Source organism: Cydia amplana, chromosome 23, assembly GCF_948474715.1.
Source record: "Cydia amplana chromosome 23, ilCydAmpl1.1, whole genome shotgun sequence".
Classification (NCBI taxonomy): Eukaryota; Metazoa; Arthropoda; class Insecta; order Lepidoptera; family Tortricidae; genus Cydia; species Cydia amplana.
Window position 1 is genome coordinate 4,287,822 of NC_086091.1, and position 23,862 is coordinate 4,311,683.

General features: G+C 39.9%; 1 protein-coding gene across 1 annotated transcript; it reads left to right on the forward strand.

The window, feature by feature from the left end:
• The first annotated feature begins 223 nt into the window (after nucleotides 1-223).
• LOC134658867 (F-box only protein 28) lies at nucleotides 224-21,312 on the forward strand. Its single transcript, XM_063514537.1, has 10 exons — nucleotides 224-612; nucleotides 2,341-2,468; nucleotides 4,206-4,326; nucleotides 4,595-4,784; nucleotides 7,203-7,315; nucleotides 9,883-9,970; nucleotides 11,898-11,984; nucleotides 12,997-13,101; nucleotides 15,540-15,661; nucleotides 21,158-21,312. Exons 1-10 carry the CDS (start codon nucleotides 529-531, stop codon nucleotides 21,302-21,304), a joined length of 1,185 nt encoding a protein of 394 aa, XP_063370607.1. The 5' UTR covers nucleotides 224-528; the 3' UTR covers nucleotides 21,305-21,312.
• The last annotated feature ends 2,550 nt before the right edge of the window (nucleotides 21,313-23,862 follow it).

The window sequence follows — 23,862 nt, forward strand, 5'->3', positions numbered from 1 at the left end:
CCATCTACGCTGCACGATTTGCACGAAAAGTCATATCACACTATTGCACCGCTGTTACACTTGAATATCAGACGGGCATAAGGGCGGTGAAATACGCATTACTACGAAATAATACACATGGCAACAATTTGAAATACGTCAAATACTTCAAATCGAAATAGTACCACAAGGAATTTTGGAACGTGCCCGTGCCCGTATAATTTGTCTGATTTGAGTGATTTGTCAGTGCTTCGCGTGATAATTTTATAACAAAAGAAAAGGCTATTTTTTGAAAACAATGATGGTGATAACACGATTAAGTTTCTTTTAAACGTTAAAGTAGTGTGATCGTTGTTGCGGATGCACCAACCCAACGCTATTAATAGCTGAGGCAGCAGGGCACTGCCAATGTTATCAAACAAATATTCTAGACTAGAATAGAAGTTTTGAACTCCTCTACTTATGTCGCAATGTTTTTGCCGCTGATGCACTAAAATCAGGTTGCGGGCGTGTTATTTTAAGTGTTCGTCCGTTGAAAATTGAGCAAACATGGATTTACTCGATCTGCCTGTTGTTATGATTGAGAATATTCTGTCATACTTAACATATGACGAAATCGCGAAGAATAGAGTGGTAAGTACCTTGTATGTATCTACATAAATAATAGGTTCTTTAGTGCTTTGTCGACTATAACTTGTGTATATTGACAGTTATAATTGCTTTATATAATATTTTTTATTACATAAGTTATTTTTTTGGAGCATGTGTGCACTCTTAAGTCTTCGGCACACAGGCGCGTTTTTCGGGCGGGGCGTGAGCGTTTTATATGTAAAAGCGGCCCGCCCCGCTCACGCCGCGCCCGGAAAACGCGCCTGTGTGACGAAGCCTTTAATGTTTTTCTTTTGTTATCCTTTTGTTACCACTTTTCGAAAAATAAACTGTTGAGGTATGGCACTAGAGGAATAAATATATATAAACATTAGAGGACATTTTACACAGATCATTTTACTAGCTCTAAACTAAGCAAAGCTTGTACTATGGGTGCTAGGCGATGATATAGATACTTAAATAGATAAATACATACTTATCATAGACAACACCCATGACTCGGGAACAAATCTTTGTGGTCATCACACGAATAAATGCCCTTCGACCATTGGCTTCACAGGAATAAAAGCTTAATTCATATCTATATATTTTATATGTATGTATGTATGAGTAGGTACATACATACATACATATGCATTATTAATCTATATTTATGAATTTATGCCATATTTATTAAAGAAAAGAATTATGTGTTATATGTAAGTATGTATGTATGTACATTGTATATATTTTGTTGCTAATATAAGTTTTTTTTTTGGTTTTCAAATGCACCGCCTACAATCTTTTTTGCTTTGCCTTAAGGTTGACTGGTAGAGAATGCCTCATGGCATTAAGTTTGCCTTTTGTGCATTAAGTGAGAAGAGATCGCTTTTTAGTGATAAGACCGCCTGTTGTTTAACCTCTTCTTCCTGTATTATCCGTATTGTTTTCTGTAATGAGGTGTGCAATAAAGAGTATTTGTATTGTATTAAGTTGTTCTTTTGTGCAATAAAGTTTAAATAAATTAATAAATTCATCAGATCTCGACAGATACTACCAGAGAAGCTTAATTTAAATAGTAAAAACTTGAATAGCAGTTTTGTTACTTTGTTTTTACGACCAGTCTAGCCTAGTTGGTAGTGACCTTGCCTGTGAAGCCGCGGTCCTGGGTTCGAATCCCAGTAAGGGCATTTATTTGTGTGATGAGCACAGATATTTGTTCCTGAGTCATGGTTGTTTTCTATGTATTTATGTATTTGTATATTATATATATCGTTGTCTGAGTACCCACAACACAAGCATTCTTGAGCTTACTGTGGGGCTTAGTAAATTTGTGTAAAAATGTCCTATAATATTTATTTTATTTTTTTAGTTATTTGTTACTTTATAAATCATAGCATAGAGAAATATAGTAAGACAAGAGTGCTCACTCCATACATCAGTTCAGACTATTAATTTCAGTGTCTACAACACAACACAACTACACAACTTTGTGTGTCTAGAGCATTGAGTAGCGGAACTATCAGTAGGTACTGCTACTTGACAATAGATGTAGCACCGACCGGGAAGTCTTATCTCAACAGCATAAGACTTTCCAGTCGGTGCTACATCTATTGTCAAGTAGCAGTACTGATAGTTCCGCTACTCGATGCTAGATGCTAATAGTCTTTTACTAAAACTGATGTATGGAGTGAGCACTATGTATTTTTTTGTCTATGATCATAGGTACTTTTAAAAGAACGTGTCTCAACAGTGTTTTGTACACGTTTGTAGGTATGTAAAGCGTTCAATGAGCTGTCGATGCGGATGCTTAACCGAGGGTTCCTAATGATTGAGAGACGTCATGCACTCGCACTCAAGACCGTTAAAGCTCAGCTGCCGAGGCGGGAGTCGGAGCGCAGGTAAATATTAATAAATATATTAATGCGTTATTATTTTATACTGACAATGCTGGCCTCCTAAGTGTAAGGCCTGAGTGGACGCTCGAGTTGGGCAGCGGGGCGGGGCGTGCGGCGTACATGTTAAACAAATGCAAACGTATAGTAGCGGCCTTAGTGCACGCTGCTCAAATCCCTTGGGAGCTCGACGCCACGCTGCACGCCCCGCCGAACGCTCCGCTTCGAGCGTCCACTCAGGCCTAAGCCAAGTGCTATCTTAAAAACAAATGATTTAGAAAATGGAATTCTCAGCTAGAGAAACTAAAAGTATAAGTTAGCAATAAATTTTCTTTTGAGATAGCGCTTTTCGGCTTAGCAGGGCAAAATGATTATATTAATTTTCCTGCACTTGGAATAATGAAACTTAGACCTATATAAACCTATTATACTTGTATTACTTGTATGTTTATGTATGTATGTATAACAGGCTACCATATATATTGTCTCTGTCCCTAATGGCAAAAAAAAAATTCTTTACCATTATTAATTACTGTCTTTCACCCTGTGGTTTCCTCTGCGTAGAAATCTTCAAACCTGAAACATATTCTATGTTCAACAATTTCGTCTGTCCATCATGCATTATTATTTATTATTTAACCTTTATTACCGGACATCCATTATAAATTTATAAAATTGACTTTTTCTTTGTTATATTTTCCCGGTGTGTGATCCCTTGCGGGCTTTTAAGCCTCTCCATCTTTTTCCATTTCTCTTTGTCTGTAGCATTATTCTCCCAAGTCTTTTCTGCAATTGCTATGATGTCGTCAACCCATCTTTTATTAAATTATACAACGGGACTTAATCGCGTATCTAAGTTTTAAGATTTACCTCCGACGTTTCGAGGACGGCGTTGTCCCCGTGGTCTCGGAGAAGACTGGCTTAAGTTGACATCAGCATCGTCTAACCGCGCGAGTTTTTCGAACTACCCGCACTTGGTCTCGTTTATCCGCTTGAACGTTTTAATTTAATAATGTGTAAAAATCGTGAAAGTTTAAATCAGTGTAACCCATCTTTTTCTTTGTTTCCCTGAGTTTTGTGCATCTTATCCAGTTCAAAGTAGTTTTTTTAGTAATCTCACGGAAAACAGGATTTTCGAATCTTAAAAAGTAGGTATATTATAATATAACCAACATACAGTACGAGTAAACTCACATATATAACGCTATGCCAATACATATATTATACCTACATATGTATGAACTTGTGCAAACAATGATATCAACTTCACGTTTCTGAGGTCATTAGTTATGTAGGTATTGAAGTCACGTGTGACAGTTTATTTATTAATACTTTAAGTCGTATATTTTTTCTTCTAGAAGCTATTGCTAATGATTATTGTGTATTTTTAGGATTATGAAGAAAAAAGGTTATAGGAAAAAAATAATTTTGAATAGGTAAATAAAGAGTAATAATTGTGCTATAGTTGGTCAAACCAATTTGTCAGTAAATAAGAACAAAAAAACTGTACTCATCCTTTTCTTTTGGGTTCTAGTACTAGTGTAAGACAAAGATAGTACGATTCTGTCTATGTTTGAAATGAGACAGTCTCTGGCAAACTATAGTTATACAAAATTAAGCTAAGATAAAAAAACAACGCAGAAGAAACGTAGTACAGTATTACAGCAAATCCAATTTAGTCTACTAGGTAACTATTATTTGATTCAACAATTGGCTAAACTAATCAATTTTCTAAAATTTCAGATACCACCCTTTGGCACGGCACTGCGACATCCTCACGTCGATCGAGACGCGTATATCGATGCTCAACATGACATACTCCAAATTTATCGATAGTGGTGTATGCTGTTTTATACCCGGAAAGGTAATGTTAACTTTTTAATTGTTTTTTTTTTTTAATTTTATTTAACACATTCATTGCCACACAGCCAAACAAGACATCCGCACCAGGCCACAAGAATTTCGTCATATAAAGCTGTAGTACCACGATCCCGACTATCGGGTCGTCCGGGCTGAGAACGAAACCATAAAATACCCGATAGTCGGGTTTTCGGCACTGAATGTGTTAACCAATTATTATTCAGCCGGTTAATCAATTATTAATTTTTCTGATAAAAAAAAAACTTGTTCAGGTAATAGATGAAATCCGTCGCGTCCTACACATAGCCGAGAATTCCAAATCTCCCCCAAGAGCCCACGAGGTCCTACAGGAACTACGGGACATCTCCAGCATGGCTATAGAACATTTCGACGACAAGATATCACCGGCTTTAAGGGCGAGGTTGCAGCAACAAGCCGCGCCTATGCAGCCGAGACCACATGGTAAGGAAAAGTTGCCAATTTTTGTGCTAATTTTAGCAAGTTTTGGGTTTACGAATTCTAAAAGTTGCTAAATTTGGCAATTTTTGCCAAATATGGCTTCAAATGTGTATAAAAGTCCCCCGATAGCCTAAGAGGTCCTACAAGAACTACGGGACATCTCCAGCATGGCTATAGAACATTTCGACGATAAGATATCACCGGCTCTAAGGGCGAGGTTGCAACAGCAAGCCGCGCCTATGCCGCCGAGACCACATGGTAAGGAAAAGTTGCCAATTTTTGTGCTACTTTTAGCAATTGTTGAGTTCTGGAAGCCCAAAAGTTGCTAAATTTGGCAACTTTAGCCAAATATGGCTTCAAATGTGTATAAAAGTCCCCCGATAGCGTAAGAGGGCCTACAAGAACTACGGGACATCTCCAGCATGGCTATAGAACATTTCGACGATAAGATATCGCCGGCTTTAAGGGCGAGGCTGCAACAGTAAGCCGCGCCTATGCCGCCGAGACCACATGGTAAGGAAAAGTTGCCAATGTTTGTGCTAAGTTTAGCAAGTTATGAGTCCAGTAAGCCCAAAAATTGCAAATTTTGGCAACTTTTGCCAAATATGGCTTCAAATGTGTATAAAAGTCCTCCGATAGCCTAAGAGGTCCTACAGGAACTACGGGACATCTCCAGCATGGCTATAGAACATTTCGACGACAAGATATCACCGGCGCTAAGGGCGAGGTTGCAACAGCAAGCCGCGCCTATGCCGCCGAGACCACATGGTAAGGAAAAGTTGCCTATTTTTGTGCTACTTTTAGCAATTGTTGAGTTCTAGAAGCCCAAAAGTTGCTAAATTTGGCAACTTTAGCCAAATATGGCTTCAAATGTGTATAAAAGTCCCCCGATAGTATAAAAGGTCCTACAGGAACTACGGGACATCTCCAGCATGGCTATAGAACATTTCGACGACAAGATATCACCGGCTTTAAGGGCGAGATTGCAACAGCAGGCTGCGCCTATGCCGCCGAGACCACATGGTAAGGAAAAGTTGCGAATTTATGTGCTAATTTTTAGCAATTTTTGAGTCCACTATAAAGCTAAAAATTGCTAAGTTTGGTAACTTCTGCCTAATATGGCTTCAAATGTGTATAAAAGTCCTCCGACGACAAGATATCGCCAGCTTTAACCTTTTCGACGCCGTGTCAAACACAAAAGCTGTCACGCTGACACCACGTCACCGAAGTGTTAAAACTGATTTTGAACTTTATGCATATGCACGTAGGTCTAAATTGCTCTGTGGTCTGTGACCGATTAATCGGTCTTTGGTGTTGAACATACGGTGCGGATATATCGGTCATTGGCGTCCAAAAGGTTAAGGGGTTAGGTTACAACAGCCAACCGCGCCACCGAGACCTCATGGTATGAAAAAGTAATAAAGCTGCTAATTTTTGTTATCAGCATCTGCTATATCTTTTGAAATTTGCGCATTGAAAAGATGCTAGGTTTGACACAGAAATTGGCAACTTTTTCTTTCGCCGCGTCAATGCCTCATGGTGACAAAAAAGCAAAATAAACATAAGTAGTTTAAGAATCGATTTTATGAGTAGTAATAACAATTTGATAAAAGTATAGATGTATCAGATTTTTTTTGAAGGGAAAACTTCTTTAGCGGCGCTGTGCACTTTTTGAGGTGGGGAAAAAATGTTAAACTCGAGACAGCGTAAGGCGATCACGTGACCGTAAGATTTAGATGGCCACTCATTTAGATGGCATTTAAATCAATAAAGAAAAACTCAATGACATTACATGAAAAACTGTTACCTACATGTAATGGCATTGAATTTTTCTTTATTGATTTAAATGCCATCTAGTGAGTTTCGCTCTAACTGGTATTAATATAACTCGAGTACTAATAGTGATGTGCTTAGGGGTTTCAAGTAATTAACGCTAACGCTAGATGGCGTTAACCTCAATTATACATAATGCATTTTGCACAAGTCATTGAGTTTTCACTTCTGCCGGCACTCCCTGAGTGCAACCCGTTGTTTTTTAGGGTTCCGTACCCAAAGGGTAAAAACGGGACCCTATTACTAAGACTCCGCTGTCCGTCCGTCCGTCCGTCCGTTTGTCACCAGGCTGTATCTCACGAACCGTGATAGCTAGACAGTTGAAATTTTCACATATAATGTATTTCTGTTGCCGCTATAACAAGAAATACTAAAAACAGAACAAAATAAAGATTTAAGTGGGGCTCCCATACAACAAACGTGATTATTGACCGAAGTTAAGCAACGTCGGGCGGGGTCAGTACTTGGATGGGTGACCGTTTTTTCGCTTGTTTTGCTCTATTTTTTGTTGATGGTGCGGAACCCTGCGCGAGTCCGACTCACACTTGGCCGGTTTTTTTTTAATAAACGTTTTTGTTTCGTCCACAGTATTTTCTCCGCTCGCGATACGTCAGGAGGTGTCATCGCTTCGCCGTCGCTCCATACTGAACGCCAAGCTGTCCCTGTATCTCGCCACACAGTACAAGAAGTACCACAACAAAGTGAGTTCATCGATTAAAGATAGATAAGATAAAGATAAAATATAGTTTATTCAAGTAGGCATAATTACAATGCGCTTATGAACGTCAAATAAAGCTAGGTAGACCGGCTCCAACCCTACACCTCTGCTCCGAGAAGATTTAAATCCCCCCTCAATTGGAGGAGGGTATCCCATTATGGGACCGGCAACAAACTCGGCGGGACACATCTTTTCAAAAATAATTACATCTTATAATTAACATGCATTACGAGAAAATAAGGAAAAAAAAATACTAAATACGCTTAAACAATCTGGCATTCCACCCTATCTCGCGCGTAAACTCGAATGGAAACCTAACCGAAAGTTGAAAGGTTTGCGTGAGCAACAAGAGCGTATCTCCCTTCCACTGCTCCGGCTTCAGTCATTTAGAGGCAGTTTTCGCTATGCTGCGTCTAAATGCTGGAACAATTTGCCGCCACCAGTAGCTAACAGTAAGTCCCTGGCGGTTTTCAAACTACGTTGCAAGGCTTATTTACTGGACCTCCAAAAGGAATTAACGTACACTTTTGGTTGAGTGACCTTTAGATATTTAATTTTAATTAAGTTAGCACTTTTTTATCCACTGCGCATTGTTCGGTTTTGCTATCCTGTCCTATGTGTAATAGTGTAAATGTTTCTACTGTCCTTAGCTAGATATAAATACGGCGGTGGCAGAATAACAGCGTCCGTTGCTGGAAGTCTTTAGGGCCGCTGTGCCCCGTAGTCTTTTGGCACAGACATTAGCTGAGCCACCTTCCCTTTCAATTAGTTTGTAAGCATTATTGTGTACTTTTATTATGTACCTATGTTCAAACTCTTTGAATAAAAGTCTTTTATTATTATTATTATGTCTGTCATTTACATAATCTCGGGACCATGGGGTTCCGGACATTTGATAGGCGTGCGTGGGGCCGAAGCCAACACGTAGAGGCCCCTTGTAAATAGACAATTTACTATGTGATGTGACACTAACCGACGATTATCCCTGTATGCGCTATAGTAGTGCACCCAAGGACAAGCCCCGGTTAGTGTAGGACTATTGCAAGGAATAAAAAGAATTGGGTTATTGGGTTGAGATGCTAATGGACTTGTAACTGGGACTATGGAAAATACTATGGCACCTGCCCTGATCATATGTTCAAAACACGAAAAAAATGGACAGGTGGTGACTCGCCAACTCACTATATGGGTCCCCGAAAACGGTCGCTCGCACGGAGCGACACGGGGACAACATTGCATGAGCGGCTCAGGGTGTGGAGAGGTGTACACCGCTTTCTACCCAGTGGCTGTAAACAGCCACTGTGCCAACCCGCGCTTACGCAAATTTCACTTCCACCCTGCGAGCATATAGCTCTGACACCCCACTCTGGACGGCCGGTTAAGGCAAGCCGGAGAGAGGGGCCTGACCGACTCTCGGGGGTATGGGACCCAAGGGACGTCACTTCCCATTCAGCTCGCCACAAGCTGCCCTGGGGGCTTATTATTACTATTATTATAAATAATTAACTCAAGCACACTAGCCAACACAAACAAACTAGGTAGCAATTCAAGAAGTGTAACGCTCTTACGGTAGATGTCGCTAGGATCCCCTTGACCCATATGGTGGAAAGATTTGCTGGCTATGGATGAGGTCTTGGTGGCTCAGATGGCAGAGCGCTGGAGTATCGATCCAGAGGCCGTGAGTTTAAGTCTCACCCAAGACTTAATAATTAATTTTTCCACTTTTAAATTTATTCTAAGCTTAATAGCATCGATCGCAGACGTTTCTGCTTGTTAAAAATTAAAAAAAACTAAAGTGTCAATCAATAGAACTTGCTAACTATGTAAACAAAAATTACTAGTAATTTGACATACAGTGTCAATTTTAGTATGGCGGTTTGTTTACATAGTTAGCAAGTTCTATTGAATGACACTTTATACTGATATTTTGTACGGCTACCATGAGACGACATTGACCAGACTCTGACATATTCGCTAATGTCTGCGTAACTTACTTTCTTTACATCTCGCTCGCACTAATATTGCTGTACGGAATATAGAGAATATGTCAGCGTCATGTCACTGACAACCTCGTGGTAAGGCTACTTAATACTTATGCGCCGTCAGAAGGTTTCCTTTACTGTGAAATTTCCAAATAATAATATTGGAAACTTGTAAATTTTTTTGGGGATCGAAAATGTCAACTTTCAAAACGGAAATTTCCATTCGTTTATTTTTTGTGAAATTTCCCTAAACTTATGAATTAGAAAGTGTGCTGGGTTCAGTTCCGTACCATTACGCAAAAAACGGCAAAAAAATCACGTTTGTTGTATGGGATCCCCATTTAAATATGTATTTTATTTTGTTTTTAGTATTTGTTGTTATAGCGGCAACTGAAATACATCATCTGTGAAAATTTCAACTGTCTAGCTATCACGGTTCATGAGTTACAGCCTGGTGACAGACAGACGGACGGACAGCGGAGTCTTAGTAATAGGGTCCCGTTTTTACCCTTTGGGTACGGAACCCTAAAAAAGAAGTAGGTATTATATTGAGTTTCGTTTTCAGCAGATGATGGAGTATCAGAAAATCGCGTGGCGGCAGCGTATCGTCATACGGCGAATGCTGGCTCGTCAGAGAAGACAGGAGGCTAATATTGGTAACTAGCGACACGCCCCGGCTTTGCACGGGTTAACAAATTATACATAAACCTTCCTCTTCAATCACTCCATCTATTAAAAAAAGCGGCCAAGTGCGAGTCGGACTCGCCCATGAAGGGTTCCGTATTTAGGCGATTAATGACGTATTAAAAAAAACTACTTACTAGATGTCGTTCAAACCAATTTTCGGTGGAAGTTTACACTGTAATGTACATCATATATTTTTTTTAGTTTTATCATTCTGTTATTTTAGAAGTTACAGGGGGGGACACACATTTTACCACTTTGGAAGTGTCTCTCGCGCAAACTATTCAGTTTAGAAAAAAATGATATTAGAAACCTCAATATAATTTTTGAAGACCTATCCATAGATACCCCACACGTATAGGTTTGATGAAAAAAAAAATTTTGAGTTTCAGTTCTAAGTATAGGGAACCCCAAAAATTTATTGTTTTTTTTCTATTTTTGTGTGAAAATCTTAATGCGGTTCGCAGAATACATCTACTTACCAAGTTTCAACAGTATAGTTCTTATAGTTTCGGAGAAAAGTGACTGTGACATACACGGACAGACGGACAGACAGACATGACGAATCTATAAGGGTTCCGTTTTTTGCCATTTGGCTACAGAACCCTAAAAAACCGCATCAAAATCCGTTGCGTAGTTTTAAAGATCTAAGCATACATAGGGACAGAGAGCGGGAAGCGACTTTGTTTTATACCATGTAGTGATTCATCAATTTCATAAGTGGCTGATGTATGATATTTTGTTTCCATTATTAAGTAAATATCGAGTCAAGTGTTATCGATATAATAGTATTTTATGCAACCGTTGTTTAAGAGAGGTCAAAAAAGGCGAGTGGCGTGAGTAATAATTTGAGGCGAAGCCGAAAATTGTTAATAAAGACGCCACGAGTATTTTTTGACTCAGTTAAACAACGTTGCGCACAATACTTTTTCTACGACCAAGCACTTAAGCTTTGGATTCCTCCGAAAACGGTGCCGTCATATTACGGCCGCTATATAGCGTTGACTGACGTCACTAGAACGTTGTCTATGTAAACAAGATGGCGCGGTTTCCTAGACGGCGTTACGTTACGTTGATTGTCAACGTAACGTAAGATGACGGCCGTCATGACCTTGTCGATAGTTTCGTGAACGTTTTATTAGATAGCGGTGACGCCATTTTGAATAAATGACACGAGATTTGAATAAATGATTCCGTACTACGATTATTTTCCTCTTCTGATGATATTTCATCCTCCAAGTAAATTATAGATGATCAAGCAAATCTTGTCAGTAGGAAAAGGCGCGAAATTCAAATTTTCTATGGGACGTTATCCCATCGCGCCTACATTTTTCAAATTTGCCGCTTTGACCTTGGTGGCTGACGGTGTGTTATGACGCCGTGGTACTTTCCACATGTCGCCACCGTAAAGACGGCCGTCTTTTGCGGCCGCTATATGACGGCCGTCATATGACGGCACCGTTTTCGGAGGAATCTAAAGCTTTACTTTGAAATAAAATTGTAAATTTAACAAATATTTTTAATTCAAGAAGTATAAGCAAAAATGGAGTGTACGGGCGGGTAAAGAATGAATGAAATTAAAAAAACATGTCTGTGGTTCACTTATTTGTCAGAAATGACATTTAAAATAAGGTTGGCAACACTGTATTTCATTCAATATTTTTTAGTCGTCATTACACGTATCGAAAAAGTGCCAAAAAGATACTGCGTGTATGCACAAATTCTTTTTTGGGGAATAGACTAAAGACTTGTCTTGACAACTATAATGTAGGGTTTTAAAGGTGTGTGCACGACCCTTTAAATGACAAATAAAAGTACGGGAGTAGAAAAAATAACTTAAATAAATTTTGCTTCAAAATTTTTTAATCTGGTGATTTCAACTACATGTTTTATTTTCAGCGGAACTTAAGCGTCGTATAGACGAGTGCGACATACGCTATAGCGAGCTCACACACACGAAACCGACGGTCGGGCCTAGTATTTCAGGTAAATTGGCATGTTACAAGTTTAAAATTAATGTCAGTAAAGATTGTTGGTTGTTGTTTGGTGTTGTTGTTGTGTGTTTATTGTTGTGTTATGTATCAGGGTTCTGTACCTAGTACTATTATTTATTCTGTGACAAGAGGCGAGGTTTCTTAAAGATTGTTTAAAATGTAACCAAAATATAGGGTGGTACATGATTTGTTGTATTTTTTATCCTAGTATATACCTAGTATTATTATTTATTCTGTAACATGGCCTATATTATTATTTAAATTTATAGGACGACTGGTCTGGCCTAGTGGGTAGTGACCCTGCCTGTTAAGCCGCGGTCCTGGGTTCGAATCCTGGTAAGGGCATTTATTTGTGTGATTAAGACAGATATTTGTTCCTGAGTCTTGGGTGTTTTCTATGTATTTGTATATTATACGGGTGGCCCATTTAGATCGGTCAGTATGGGAAAATCTGAAACTATGAGACATACGACGATCTCTTCTGAGGAACCATGTCATCGATTTTAGTAACAAGAAAAACTGCATTCATACATAAAAAAAAATGTGTACTCAGCTCGGGAATCGAACCCGGACGTTTTGAAAAAAAAAAATATCTAAAATTATTTCTATTTAGATATCGATTGTGTAGGTCTTAAGCAGTAAATGTTACTACCTATGAAACATGATGTCTGAAATGAATAAAATGCATTGTATTCATATCCTTTAATTTATTTTAGTAAGTTTTCGAAATTATCACCAGTTTTTTCAATACATTTTACATACATTTTTTTTTAAATGTATGTATGCAGTTTTTCTTGTTACTAAAATCGATGACATGGTTCCTAAGAAGAGATCGTCGTATGTCTTATAGTTTCAGATTTTCCCATACTGACCGATCTAAATGGGCCACCCTGTATATATCGTTGTCTGAGTACCCACAATACACGCCTTCTTGAGCTTACTGTGGGACTTAGTCAATCTGTGTAAGAATGTCCTATAATATTTATTTATTTATTTATTTATAGGAGCGGAATCTCCGCCGCCAACCGCGCCGCTGCGTCACTTCGGTAGTCAGATCAAATTGGACCTATCCGTGTTGCCTATTGGCACCAATCGCCGAGGTCGCAACTGTAAGTACAATAGCTAGAGTCTGGCTACTGAAACATTACACATATGTTTGGCGGGAAATTTAAAAAATCTTGGGCTGGTAACATTTTGTGTAGTAGGAATTATAGTTTTGATACTAGAAAATATTTTTGATTCTCTGTGCACACGTAAGGTACCTGAGGATATAAGTTAAATATACGTTGACGTGCACTCAAAGTCAGCTCACATAATTTCTACCACTATACAGGGTGAGATAGAAAATTGAGAATAACATTTCACATTTTCTCCATAGTAAATGTATGGAAAAAGTTTTCTTTAATTTGTGGCTTTTTAGTACATTACCGTAAGTTGACCCCAAAGAAACTATTGATACTGGATTGGAATGGAATCGATTGGCATACAAAAATAGCATGTGAAAAATAAAAGTTTTCATTTTCATACAAATTGTATGGGAAAAGTTTTCCTCGATTTGTGGCTTTTCTAGCCGGAAATTTTTTTTTGGTTCCATACAAGCTTTTGATCCTTAATAGGAATAGGATCGATTGGCACCAAAAAAAAAGTTTGTCAAAAATGACCTTTTTCTCGCACCCTGTATGTTTTTTCCAAAATCTGTAAAAGCCAATCTTCATTAATTTGAAATCGAGGGAAGGTCTTCTTAGACCGTTTTCTCGTAGCAGCACGGGATCTGGTAGCTGCCCTCACTGACCCAAAAAAAAATCCACCCTGTATATGTACAGTCAACGATAAACACATATGTTAACACTTTCTCACCATATACTACTCTAACAAGGCGAAAAATGAAATGTAGCGTAAATAAAACCTAGCTCGATAATACCGTAATATATTAATCCATCACCAGAAAAATTACATAAGTACTATGCCAAATATGCTAAATGCTAAGTATCAAAATATTTATAGAGCACCAACCTCCTAATTTGTGACGTTCCACGGAAAAAGGTACCTTATGGCAGTTGGCGCTTACGTCGCATAGCGCCGCAATAATAATAGCGCGCGGCGGCGGAGCGGCGTTAATAATAGCGTAAGCGCCAACGGCCATAAGGTACCTTTATCCGTGGGACGTCACATTTGTTTACTTTTGGTTACGACTTGTAAACATTGCAGTTGTTCGTTATACAACGCTACACGTCGACTTCGCACATTGTCGTGTTTATTTAGGAGCTTAAATAATAGTTTGCGGACCTCACTCAATATGACAAAGTATAGTATAGACATTATAAATATTATTTAAAATAAACCCCTTATAAACCGCAAACAATTAATGAATGACATAAATTGACAACTGACTTTTAGCTTTTTTTTTTAATCATAGACAATTGGTGATACAACAACGAAATATCTGTCAACAATTTTTGGTTAGCCAGACTCTAGGTACCTAACCACAAAATAAGTAATAGTATTATCATACAGAACGGCCACTCACCGCCCCGCCCCGACTCGCATTACCTCGCCCCGCGACTGCAATCTGACGGACTTCTGGCGTGCTCTCAGTAAAGCGACATACTCACACATACACAATGACGCGTGTACAGACGTGCCGCGCACACATATAAACGCAAATGATTTTTGATGTATGGCGTGTCCGCCCTGTGACCTAACTTCACTTCGTATAATAAGGAATATTACGCGAATCTGCGTAGGGGGCGCCACTACCACAATTACTCACAATCTGAGGGTCTACCGCAAACGATATAGTCGAAATTTTGTTATCTAACCTCTCTATCACTCTTGCATATTCGGGCGATAAAGAGGCAGATAGCCGAGTTTCGATTTCGCGTTTCCCGGTAGGCCCTTTGTAAAACCGCCTTGATGTATCAATGTCATATTTGATTGTCTGTGAAAACTTGTCAAAAAACAGTTTAAGGCACAGTATGTATAAGTTACTCTATGGTTTACGATGGGTGCTAGTGCTGCACTCTGGCGACAGAACATTGCAGGGTTGGGTACGGTACCCTAAAATGGTTACTTAGGTTATAAAGATCAGGGATGTTGCGGATGCAGATTTTTTGACATCCGCGGATGCGGATGCGGATATTTAAAGGCTCACATCCGCGGATGCGGATGCGGATGTCAAGATTAGGTACTTAGAAAACGTCAAATATTACATTTTTAGTATATTTTTATTAAAAAAAAACTAAACGTTTAGTATTTGAGCAAGAATATAGGTGCATTATATTTAATAAACAGTAAGTAACTTGGCCGACTTTTCTGGATCTAGACGATTTCGTTATAGGTAATGACGAAATTACCTAGCACTTACGCCGCCGCTAAGACGTTCCTGTACCGACTTGTTCGACATCCGCATCCGCATAAGCTCCGCATCGATTTTATGCGGATGCGGATGCAGATGCGGATGTTGAAAATAATGCGGAAGTTCCGCGGTTGCGGATGCGGATGCGGATGTTCGCAACATCCCTGATAAAGATGTTACTTTCTGTTCTAGTGCTGCCGAACATAAGGCCTAGAAAACCGTTGATCCGTATGCCAAGTCTGTCTGAAGACCCCACACCGCCAGACACGCCATCTACTTCCCACGACGCGGCGAGACCCAGCCCCAAAACCAAGGTAAAAATACATATGTGACGTTATCTATGAAAAGGGACCTTATTGTCGATGGCGCTTCGGGGCGGTCTATCGTCCTACACTACCAAAACGTAATATCTAGAATATCAGTGACATTAAATTTGAACCGTAATGCTATGACGATACCGGTTGTTTTTCAATATGAATGTTGTACTGGCACGTGCTAACTCGGGAGCAAGCGGTTTTGCGATAATAGAGACAATGGCCTTTGTTTGAAAGATTAAGGCTCGAAGCGAAAAGTTCACCTCAGAAGAGCCGTACTATACATGAAACCAATTTTGCTCATCGCTCGCACAAAGGAATACTACTAGACTACCTAACTAAAATAAATAAAAAATTATGCCTTCCGGTATTTGTAACATTGAAAAATATAACTTAAACGTAGTTTTACTTCTTCTTCCTCGCGTTATCCCGGAATTTTTGCCACGGTTCATGGGAGCCTGGGGTCCGCTTTGACAACTAATCCCAAGACTTGACGTAGGCACTAGTTTATACGAAAACGACTGCCATCTGGCCTTATTGGGATTAGTCCGGTTTCTTTACGACGTTTTCCTTCACAGAAAAGAGACTGGTAAATATATCAAATGATATTTCGTACATAAGTTCCGAAAAACTCATTGGTACGGGGTATGAACCCTCGACCTCCGGATTGCAAGTCACACGCTCTTTCCTCTAGAGTCTAGGCCACCAGCGCTTATTTCTTTGTAGTTTTACATGTATGTAAAATGTATAATTGGGTTAATCAACTTTTTCTTGTCACACGTTACGGTCTCCTGAGTCACTCTTAAAATTCTAGGTTTTTCGTATTTAAATGAACCAAACTTGCATTTTATGGTAGTTGTCTGCGCGTATAGACATACGTTGGGGCTGATGGCCAGGATTTGCGCTGATGTGGATGGCAGGTTGATGAAATCCTGAATTCCAGGATGGCTTCGCATTGCGTCAAAATCGTGCTAAAATGTTCGTAAGTTAGCTTGACATCACCTATCACACGTCGCAAGTGGTGCTTGCAACTCTTAACACCAGCCTCGACCAGGCCGGCAAAATGACTAGCATAAGGTGGCGTCATAATAAATTCAATTTTATGCGAGTTCGCGTATTCTTTTATTTCGCCTGAACATGATTTTAAAAACTTTGAAAAATCATTCATAAGACCTACAAAGTTCCGTCCGTTGTCTGAAAATATTTTTGAAGGTTTACCACGACGCGAAATGAACCTTTTCAACGCCAGAAGGTAAGCTTCCGAAGAGAGATCGGTAACCAACTCTAAGTGAACTGCGCGTGTAGCAAAGCATATAAATATACACAAATACGCCTTAACAGTCGTGGCTCCCCGACCTTTGCGGTTTAAAATGTAAAATGGACCTGCATAGTCCACAGCGCAATTGACAAACGCGAAACCGGGTTCTAATCGCTCTGAAGGTAAATTACCCATAATAGGAGTTAGCGTTTTACCTTTGAAACGAACGCAAACAACGCAGCTGTGAACTACTTTCCTAGCGAGATTCCTACCGCTTATGGGCCACCAGGCCTCGCGAAGCGAGAACAATATATGCTGCGGTCCCGCGTGCAATAATCTTTTATGTTCATATCGGAACAATAAAATAGTAAAATGGTGCTTACTAGAAAGTAATATCGGGTGTTTCTTATCGTAATCAAACCTCGAAGAATTTGTAAGTCTTCCTCCGACTCTAATAAGCTTATTATTGTCAATGAACAAATTTAATTTGGCTAAAAACCCCTTTGCGATACATTTGTTCTTTGACAATGCGTTGTGAACATCCGATAATGACTCCAATTGCGATAAGCGCGCGAGTAATATCTCAGATTCCCTCAGTTCATCTACAGTGAGCGCACCGGTTCGACGTGCATCTTTATTGCGCGAGTTATGAATGAAGCGAAGTACGTACCCGGCCGCGCGCTGCATACGGTTGAACTGAGAAAACCTGTCGAATGTAAATAGTATATTATTGTTATTGTCGTTGCATACCAGACTAGTCATAGGATTAGTTTTACGTTCGGGTATCTGGGACTCGTCTGGCAACAATGACGGATCTACAGACTGAGCATTATAATTAATGTCGTGAAGGAAGTCGGGACCATTCCACCAGAGACTGGAGGTGCGAAGTGCGTCCAACTGTACTCCCCTAGAAACCAAATCGGCCGGGTTGCACTTGCCGCTAACGTGATGCCACGAATGATCCTTCGTGATTTCGTGGATTTCCGCAACCCTATTTTGGACGAAAGGTTTTAGTAAATTAGGCTGCATTCGGAGCCAACTCAATGCAATGGTTGAATCGGTATGAAATATTACTCGGTTGAATTTCGCGCGTAACGATGCTTTTATTTTATTATATAACCTTGCGCCTAACAAACACGCAGACAGCTCCAGTCGAGGCGTACTCAAAGGAGGCGAAATTGGGGCCACTTTACTTTTCGAGCACAGCAACCGGACGGTAACAGCTGATTTATCATCAATCGTGCGTAAATAGGCGCAAGTGCCATAAGCTACTTGGCTTGCGTCTGAAAATATATGCAAATCTATACATATAGGATAGTTGCACATAACATGCCGTGGTATGCGAATACTAGGCAAAATAGTCAGGTTGTTTACGAAGCGGTGCCAGGCTTGCGTGACGTCATCGGGAACCGCTGCGTCCCAATCAACCTTTAATAAAAACAGCCGTTGTAATAAACATTTGGCGATAATTACCATTGGACTTAATAATCCGAGCGGATCAAAAACCTGTGATGCCGTGGATAATATTATGCGTTTCGTGACAGGTTTAGGATCTGGCTCGTGTCGCGTATGGTAGAACAATTCGTCACTTTTGTTGTACCAACCAAGACCTAAAGTCTTACTATGCGCGTGTTCGCCTAATGATAATTCTTTTGACGACGTATCATCATTATAACGTTGGTCGGTACAATCGAAGTTAAAAACCCATTTTCGTAATGGGAAGCAACCAGAACTTAAAACTTTCGCGGTTTCATCACAAATTCGTAGCAATTCGGGAATTGTAGACGATCCAGAGATGAGATCGTCTACGTAAAAGTCGTCTCTAATCGTTCTGGCTACTTCAGGATCTGTACATTCTAGCGCCAATTGTTTTAGACACCTGCAACTGAGGAAGGCAGCGGCCGCCGTGCCGTATGTAACGGTACTCAGCTGATATATGTCAAGGTCGTCGCTTGGATTATCGCGCCATAAAATAAGTTGTAAGTCGCGTTGAGATTCGTCAATTAAGACTTGTCTATAATGTTTTTCGATGTCGGCGCATGCAACAAACCTATTTTCGCGGAATCTTAACAATATAGCAATCAAATCGCCTTGTATGGGCGCGCCTACGCGTTGTATGTCGTTCAGCGATTTGCCACTGGTCGAGGGGGCGCTAGCGTCGTATACGACTCTAAGACGTGTTTTTTGTGCATGTGCACGATATACACCATGGTGGGCCAGAAAGTAATTAGGGGTTCCGTAGGTATATACTCGTTTCATATGACCTAACGCGAGATATTCTTTTATAAAGTCGCTGTACATGCCTTTATATACTGGATCGCGATTGAGACGTTTTTCTAACGACATAAAGCGTCTTTTTGCTTGCGCGAATGAGTCACCGAGAGTTTCGGGAGGTTCTTTGAGAGGAAGTTGCACGCAAAACCTACCATCCTCGAGACGGGTGGTCGTTTTGACAAAATGGTCTTCGCATGCAATTTCCTCTTCGCTGCGCGAATCGTGCGATTTGTTGTTTACCTGCACCTCCTCTATTTCCCAAAACCTACGTAATTGATTATCTAATGATGGCGCGTCAAGAGATTGCATAAAATTACAATTAATAGGCTTGGTGTTGCACGTATTAGAGGAGACGGGACCCGAAACGATCCATCCTAGCTTCGTATTTACTAAGAATGATCCGTTTGTTAAGCGCTTTATCTCAACTATCCCTTCGAGGAGCTCCCAGAATAGGTCAGCTCCTATAAGTACCTCAACAGGCTGACTTTCATAAAAGTTAGGATCTGACAGACGTACGTTGTCTGGAATGCGGTATTGATTACGTTTGCTCGGAAACGTAGGCAATGACGAGGTTAACTGCGGTAAAACTCGACATTGTAATCGCGTTTTAAAATCGGTAACAAGTGAATTTATTTTTATTTCACATACTCGCGAACTATGTGTAGCTAAATTCATGATACCATTTAGTTCTTCTGTGGACTGTATAGATGGCGGGTTTAATTTGTTAAACAACGCTTCGGTAATTAGACAACCTTCGCTCCCATTATCGAGAATCACTCGCGTTTTATGATAATTACCGTAACTATCTAGGATTTCGACAATGGCGGTTGCTAAAATTACAGGACGCTTCGAAGACAATCGCGCGTATAAGTCTTCGTCTATGTGTGCGTTCGATACCTGCAATACGTGTTGTGCGTGTGCGACATTATTATCAGGGATCGAGGAGGAGGAGGAGGGCGACCTTGATGCGTTGTCTGTTGCCAGCAATGCTACGGAGCGCTTGTCACTGGCACCTTCCTTCTCGTCCTCGTGAATTATGGAATTGTGTTTTTTGTTACACTTCCTACACGGGCCATATCGGCATTCACTGGACGCATGCCCTGTTCGTAAACAATTCTCACACAAACATTTATCGCGAACTAACTTTAATTTATCTTGCAAAGTTAAATCAATGAATGCTTGACACGAATACAAAGGATGTTTACCGTTACACATCAAACATAATTTTTTGTTAGGTATTTGTTTGGAGTGAGATTTGTCCACGGACTTTTCGGTAACAACATTGCAGTGAACCTTTGGAGCCGTGTGCGTGTTTTGAGTGTATGATTTTTTAGCATCATGCTGCGGATAAGTGCTATTTGAGTTAGACCGGCTGTGCGTAACCAACAAGGTTTCTAACATATCGGCGCGGTCGCGAATGAATTTTAGCAAATCATCTACCTTAAGCGCGGGTTTGTTTTCGTTCGACACTGGTAATAAAGTGCTTTTATATTGCTCCCACTCACGTTCGGTAGTGGAATCTAATTTAGAGACAACTAAATAAATGATTAGTGTATCCCAACTTTCTGTGGGCTCACCGAGCATTTTTAAAGCGCGTAAATTCTTTAAAACTGTATCTAATAACTTTCTTAACAGTGCCGGCGATTCTTTGTTAAGCGATTGTATAGAAAATAATGCCTTTACGTGATTGTGCACTAGCAATCTACTATTGTCATACCGATTCAGTAGCAATTCCCAAGCAATCGCGTAATTATCTGCCGAAAATTCAAGCGAATCGATAACAAGAAGCGCATTACCTAATATAAGACGTTTCCATAATGGGACATCTACTGAGCATGTTAGTAGAACATGGTACAGCAGTTCTTCTAACAATCTATGCTACTATTGTCTCCTCGCTGATGGGACAGGATAACAACTAGAAATAGTTGATTGACCCAATTATTGTTAATGTGTTTAATTTTCAGGCCCAATCCACGTTAGCCAAGATACGTGGTATCACCAATGAGATACGTCACCTGACCAACTTATCTCGCAACATTGAGGGCACGATGAAAAGACCGCATTGCACCGCTGAGGATTTAGAAGAGGTGAAAAAGATGAAACTAGAGTAACCGTACAATAATTACTTTAAACTGAGTAAAATTTTGAAAATTTAGCCGGTCAAGCAAATCTTGTCAGTAAAAAAAAAGCGGCCAAGTGCGAGTCGGACTCGCCCATGAAGGGTTCCGTATTTAGGCGATTTATGACGTATTAAAAAAAAACTACTTACTAGATCTCGTTCAAACCAATTTTCGGTGGAAGTTTACATGGTAATGTACATCATATATTTTTTTTAGTTTTATCATTCTCTTATTTTAGAAGTTACAGGGGGGGGGGGACACATTTTACCACTTTGGAAGTGTCTCTCGCGCAAACTATTCAGTTTAGAAAAAAATGATATTAGAAACCTCAATATCATTTTTGAAGACCTATCCATAGATACCCCACACGTATGGGTCTGATGAAAAAAAAATTTTTGAGTTTCAGTTCGAAGTATGGGAAACCCCAAAAATTTATTGTTTTTTTTTCTATTTTTGTGTGAAAATCTTAATGCGGTTCACAGAATACATCTACTTACCAAGTTTTAACAGTATAGTTCTTATAGTTTCGGAGAAAAGTGGCTGTGACATACGGACGGACAGACAGACGGACAGACGGACAGACGGACAGACAGACAGACAGACAGACAGACATACATGACGAATCTATAAGGGTTCCGTTTTTTGCCATTTGGCTACGGAACCCTAAAAAGGCGCGAAATTCATATTTTCTATGGGACGATATCCTTTCGCGCCTAATTTTTCAAATTTGCCGCCTTTTTCTACTGACAAGATCTGCTTGACCAAGTATAATATTTCCCGAGAATGGGGTTGGCAACTGTCAAAGGTTTGCATAGATGGCGCCATCATAGCTTGCCCCTTTTTCTATGAGATTTGGCCTAAAGGGCATCCAGGGCATTAACCTTTTGGACGCCAATGACCGATATATACGCACCGCAGGTCCAACGCCAAAGACGGATTAATCGGTCATAGACCACAGAGCAACATAGACCTAGGTCTGTGCAATATGCATAAAGTTCAATTTCAGTTTTGACACTTCGGTCACGTGGCGTCTGAGTGACACAATTCTAGGGATTAACAGCTATGATGGCGCCATCTGTTAAATACTTCGATCGGCCGACCCCATTGGCTGAGAAATGCGACATTTATTCAAGCATTTTTGCCCAAAATGAAACGGGTGACGCTTCGCTCGCGCTTCGCGATCGCTCGGTCGATTAAGTACTTTCTTTATGAATTGAAGTAAATGAAACTGGAGTAACGCAGCAATAATTGTAAGTCTGTTTATACCCTTATAAAAAAACATAAGGGACAACCAATATCAACCTATCTTTTGAACATTGACTAGAAAATAATAATAATAATAGGATAAAAAACGGGACCCTATTACTAAGACTTCGCTGTCCGTCCGTCCGTCCGTCTGTCACCAGGCTGTATCTCATGAACCGCGATAGCTAGACAGTTGAAATTTTCACAAATGATGTATCTCTGTTGCCGCTATAACAACAAATACTAAAAATAAAATAAAATAAATATTTAAGGGGGGCTCCCATACAACAAACACGATTTTTTTGCTCTATTTTTTGTTGATGGTGCGGAACCCTCCGTGCGCGAGTCCGACTCGCACTTGGCCGGTTTTTTTGTGATTGCTCATGTTTATAAATAAGGTCGCTAAATACGAAGAATTCCGTACATTGACCTATCTGTTCCTGCCTCTATCGCACGCGATATTGCTGTCTCGCTCGCAGTGTCATTGACCGCCGGCATCATGAACGGGACAGCAATATACGCGCGTGCGATAGAGATAGAAACAGGCCAATGTATGAAATTTACTTTATAAGTAGGGATGTACCAATACTCAATTAGTTTAAAACAAGTTTCAACAGTATAGTTCTTATAGTTTCGGAAAAAAGTGGCTGTGACATATGGACGGACAGACAGACGGACGGACAGACAGACAGACATGACGAATCCATATGGGTTCCGTTTTTTGCTATTTGGCTACGGAACCCTAAAAACACGAATTTACTACACTGCCATGTGTGCTTTAGATAAGTGAACCTAAAGGACTTATGAATAGAGTTCAAATTTGCGGAATAAATGTTAGTGAATAACTTGTCGGTTTGGTACATCTCTTACTTAAGAATATGTGATTAGATATTATGATATTTTATAGAAATTTCAACATGGCTTCGATTCAGATTTACGAGACTAAAAAATTTTTTCATCACACTTGCTTGTAAAAATGTTATTACACGCACGCGATGCGATCCGTAAATCCTAAATTTCGACCAAGTTTTATTTCATTAATTTTGTATTAAGCAGAAACGTCTGCGAACGATGCTATTAAGCTTCGAAATAAATTAAAAGTGGAAAAATTCACTGTCTTGGGTGGGACTTGAACCCACGACCACTGGATCACTAGTACAGTGCTCTGCCATCTGAGCTACCAAGACCGTACCCAATTCAGCGAAGATGGCAGAACACTGTACTAGTGATCCAGTGGTCGTGGGTTCAAGTCCCACCCAAGACAGTGAATTTTTCCACTTTTAATTTATTTCGAAGTTTTATTT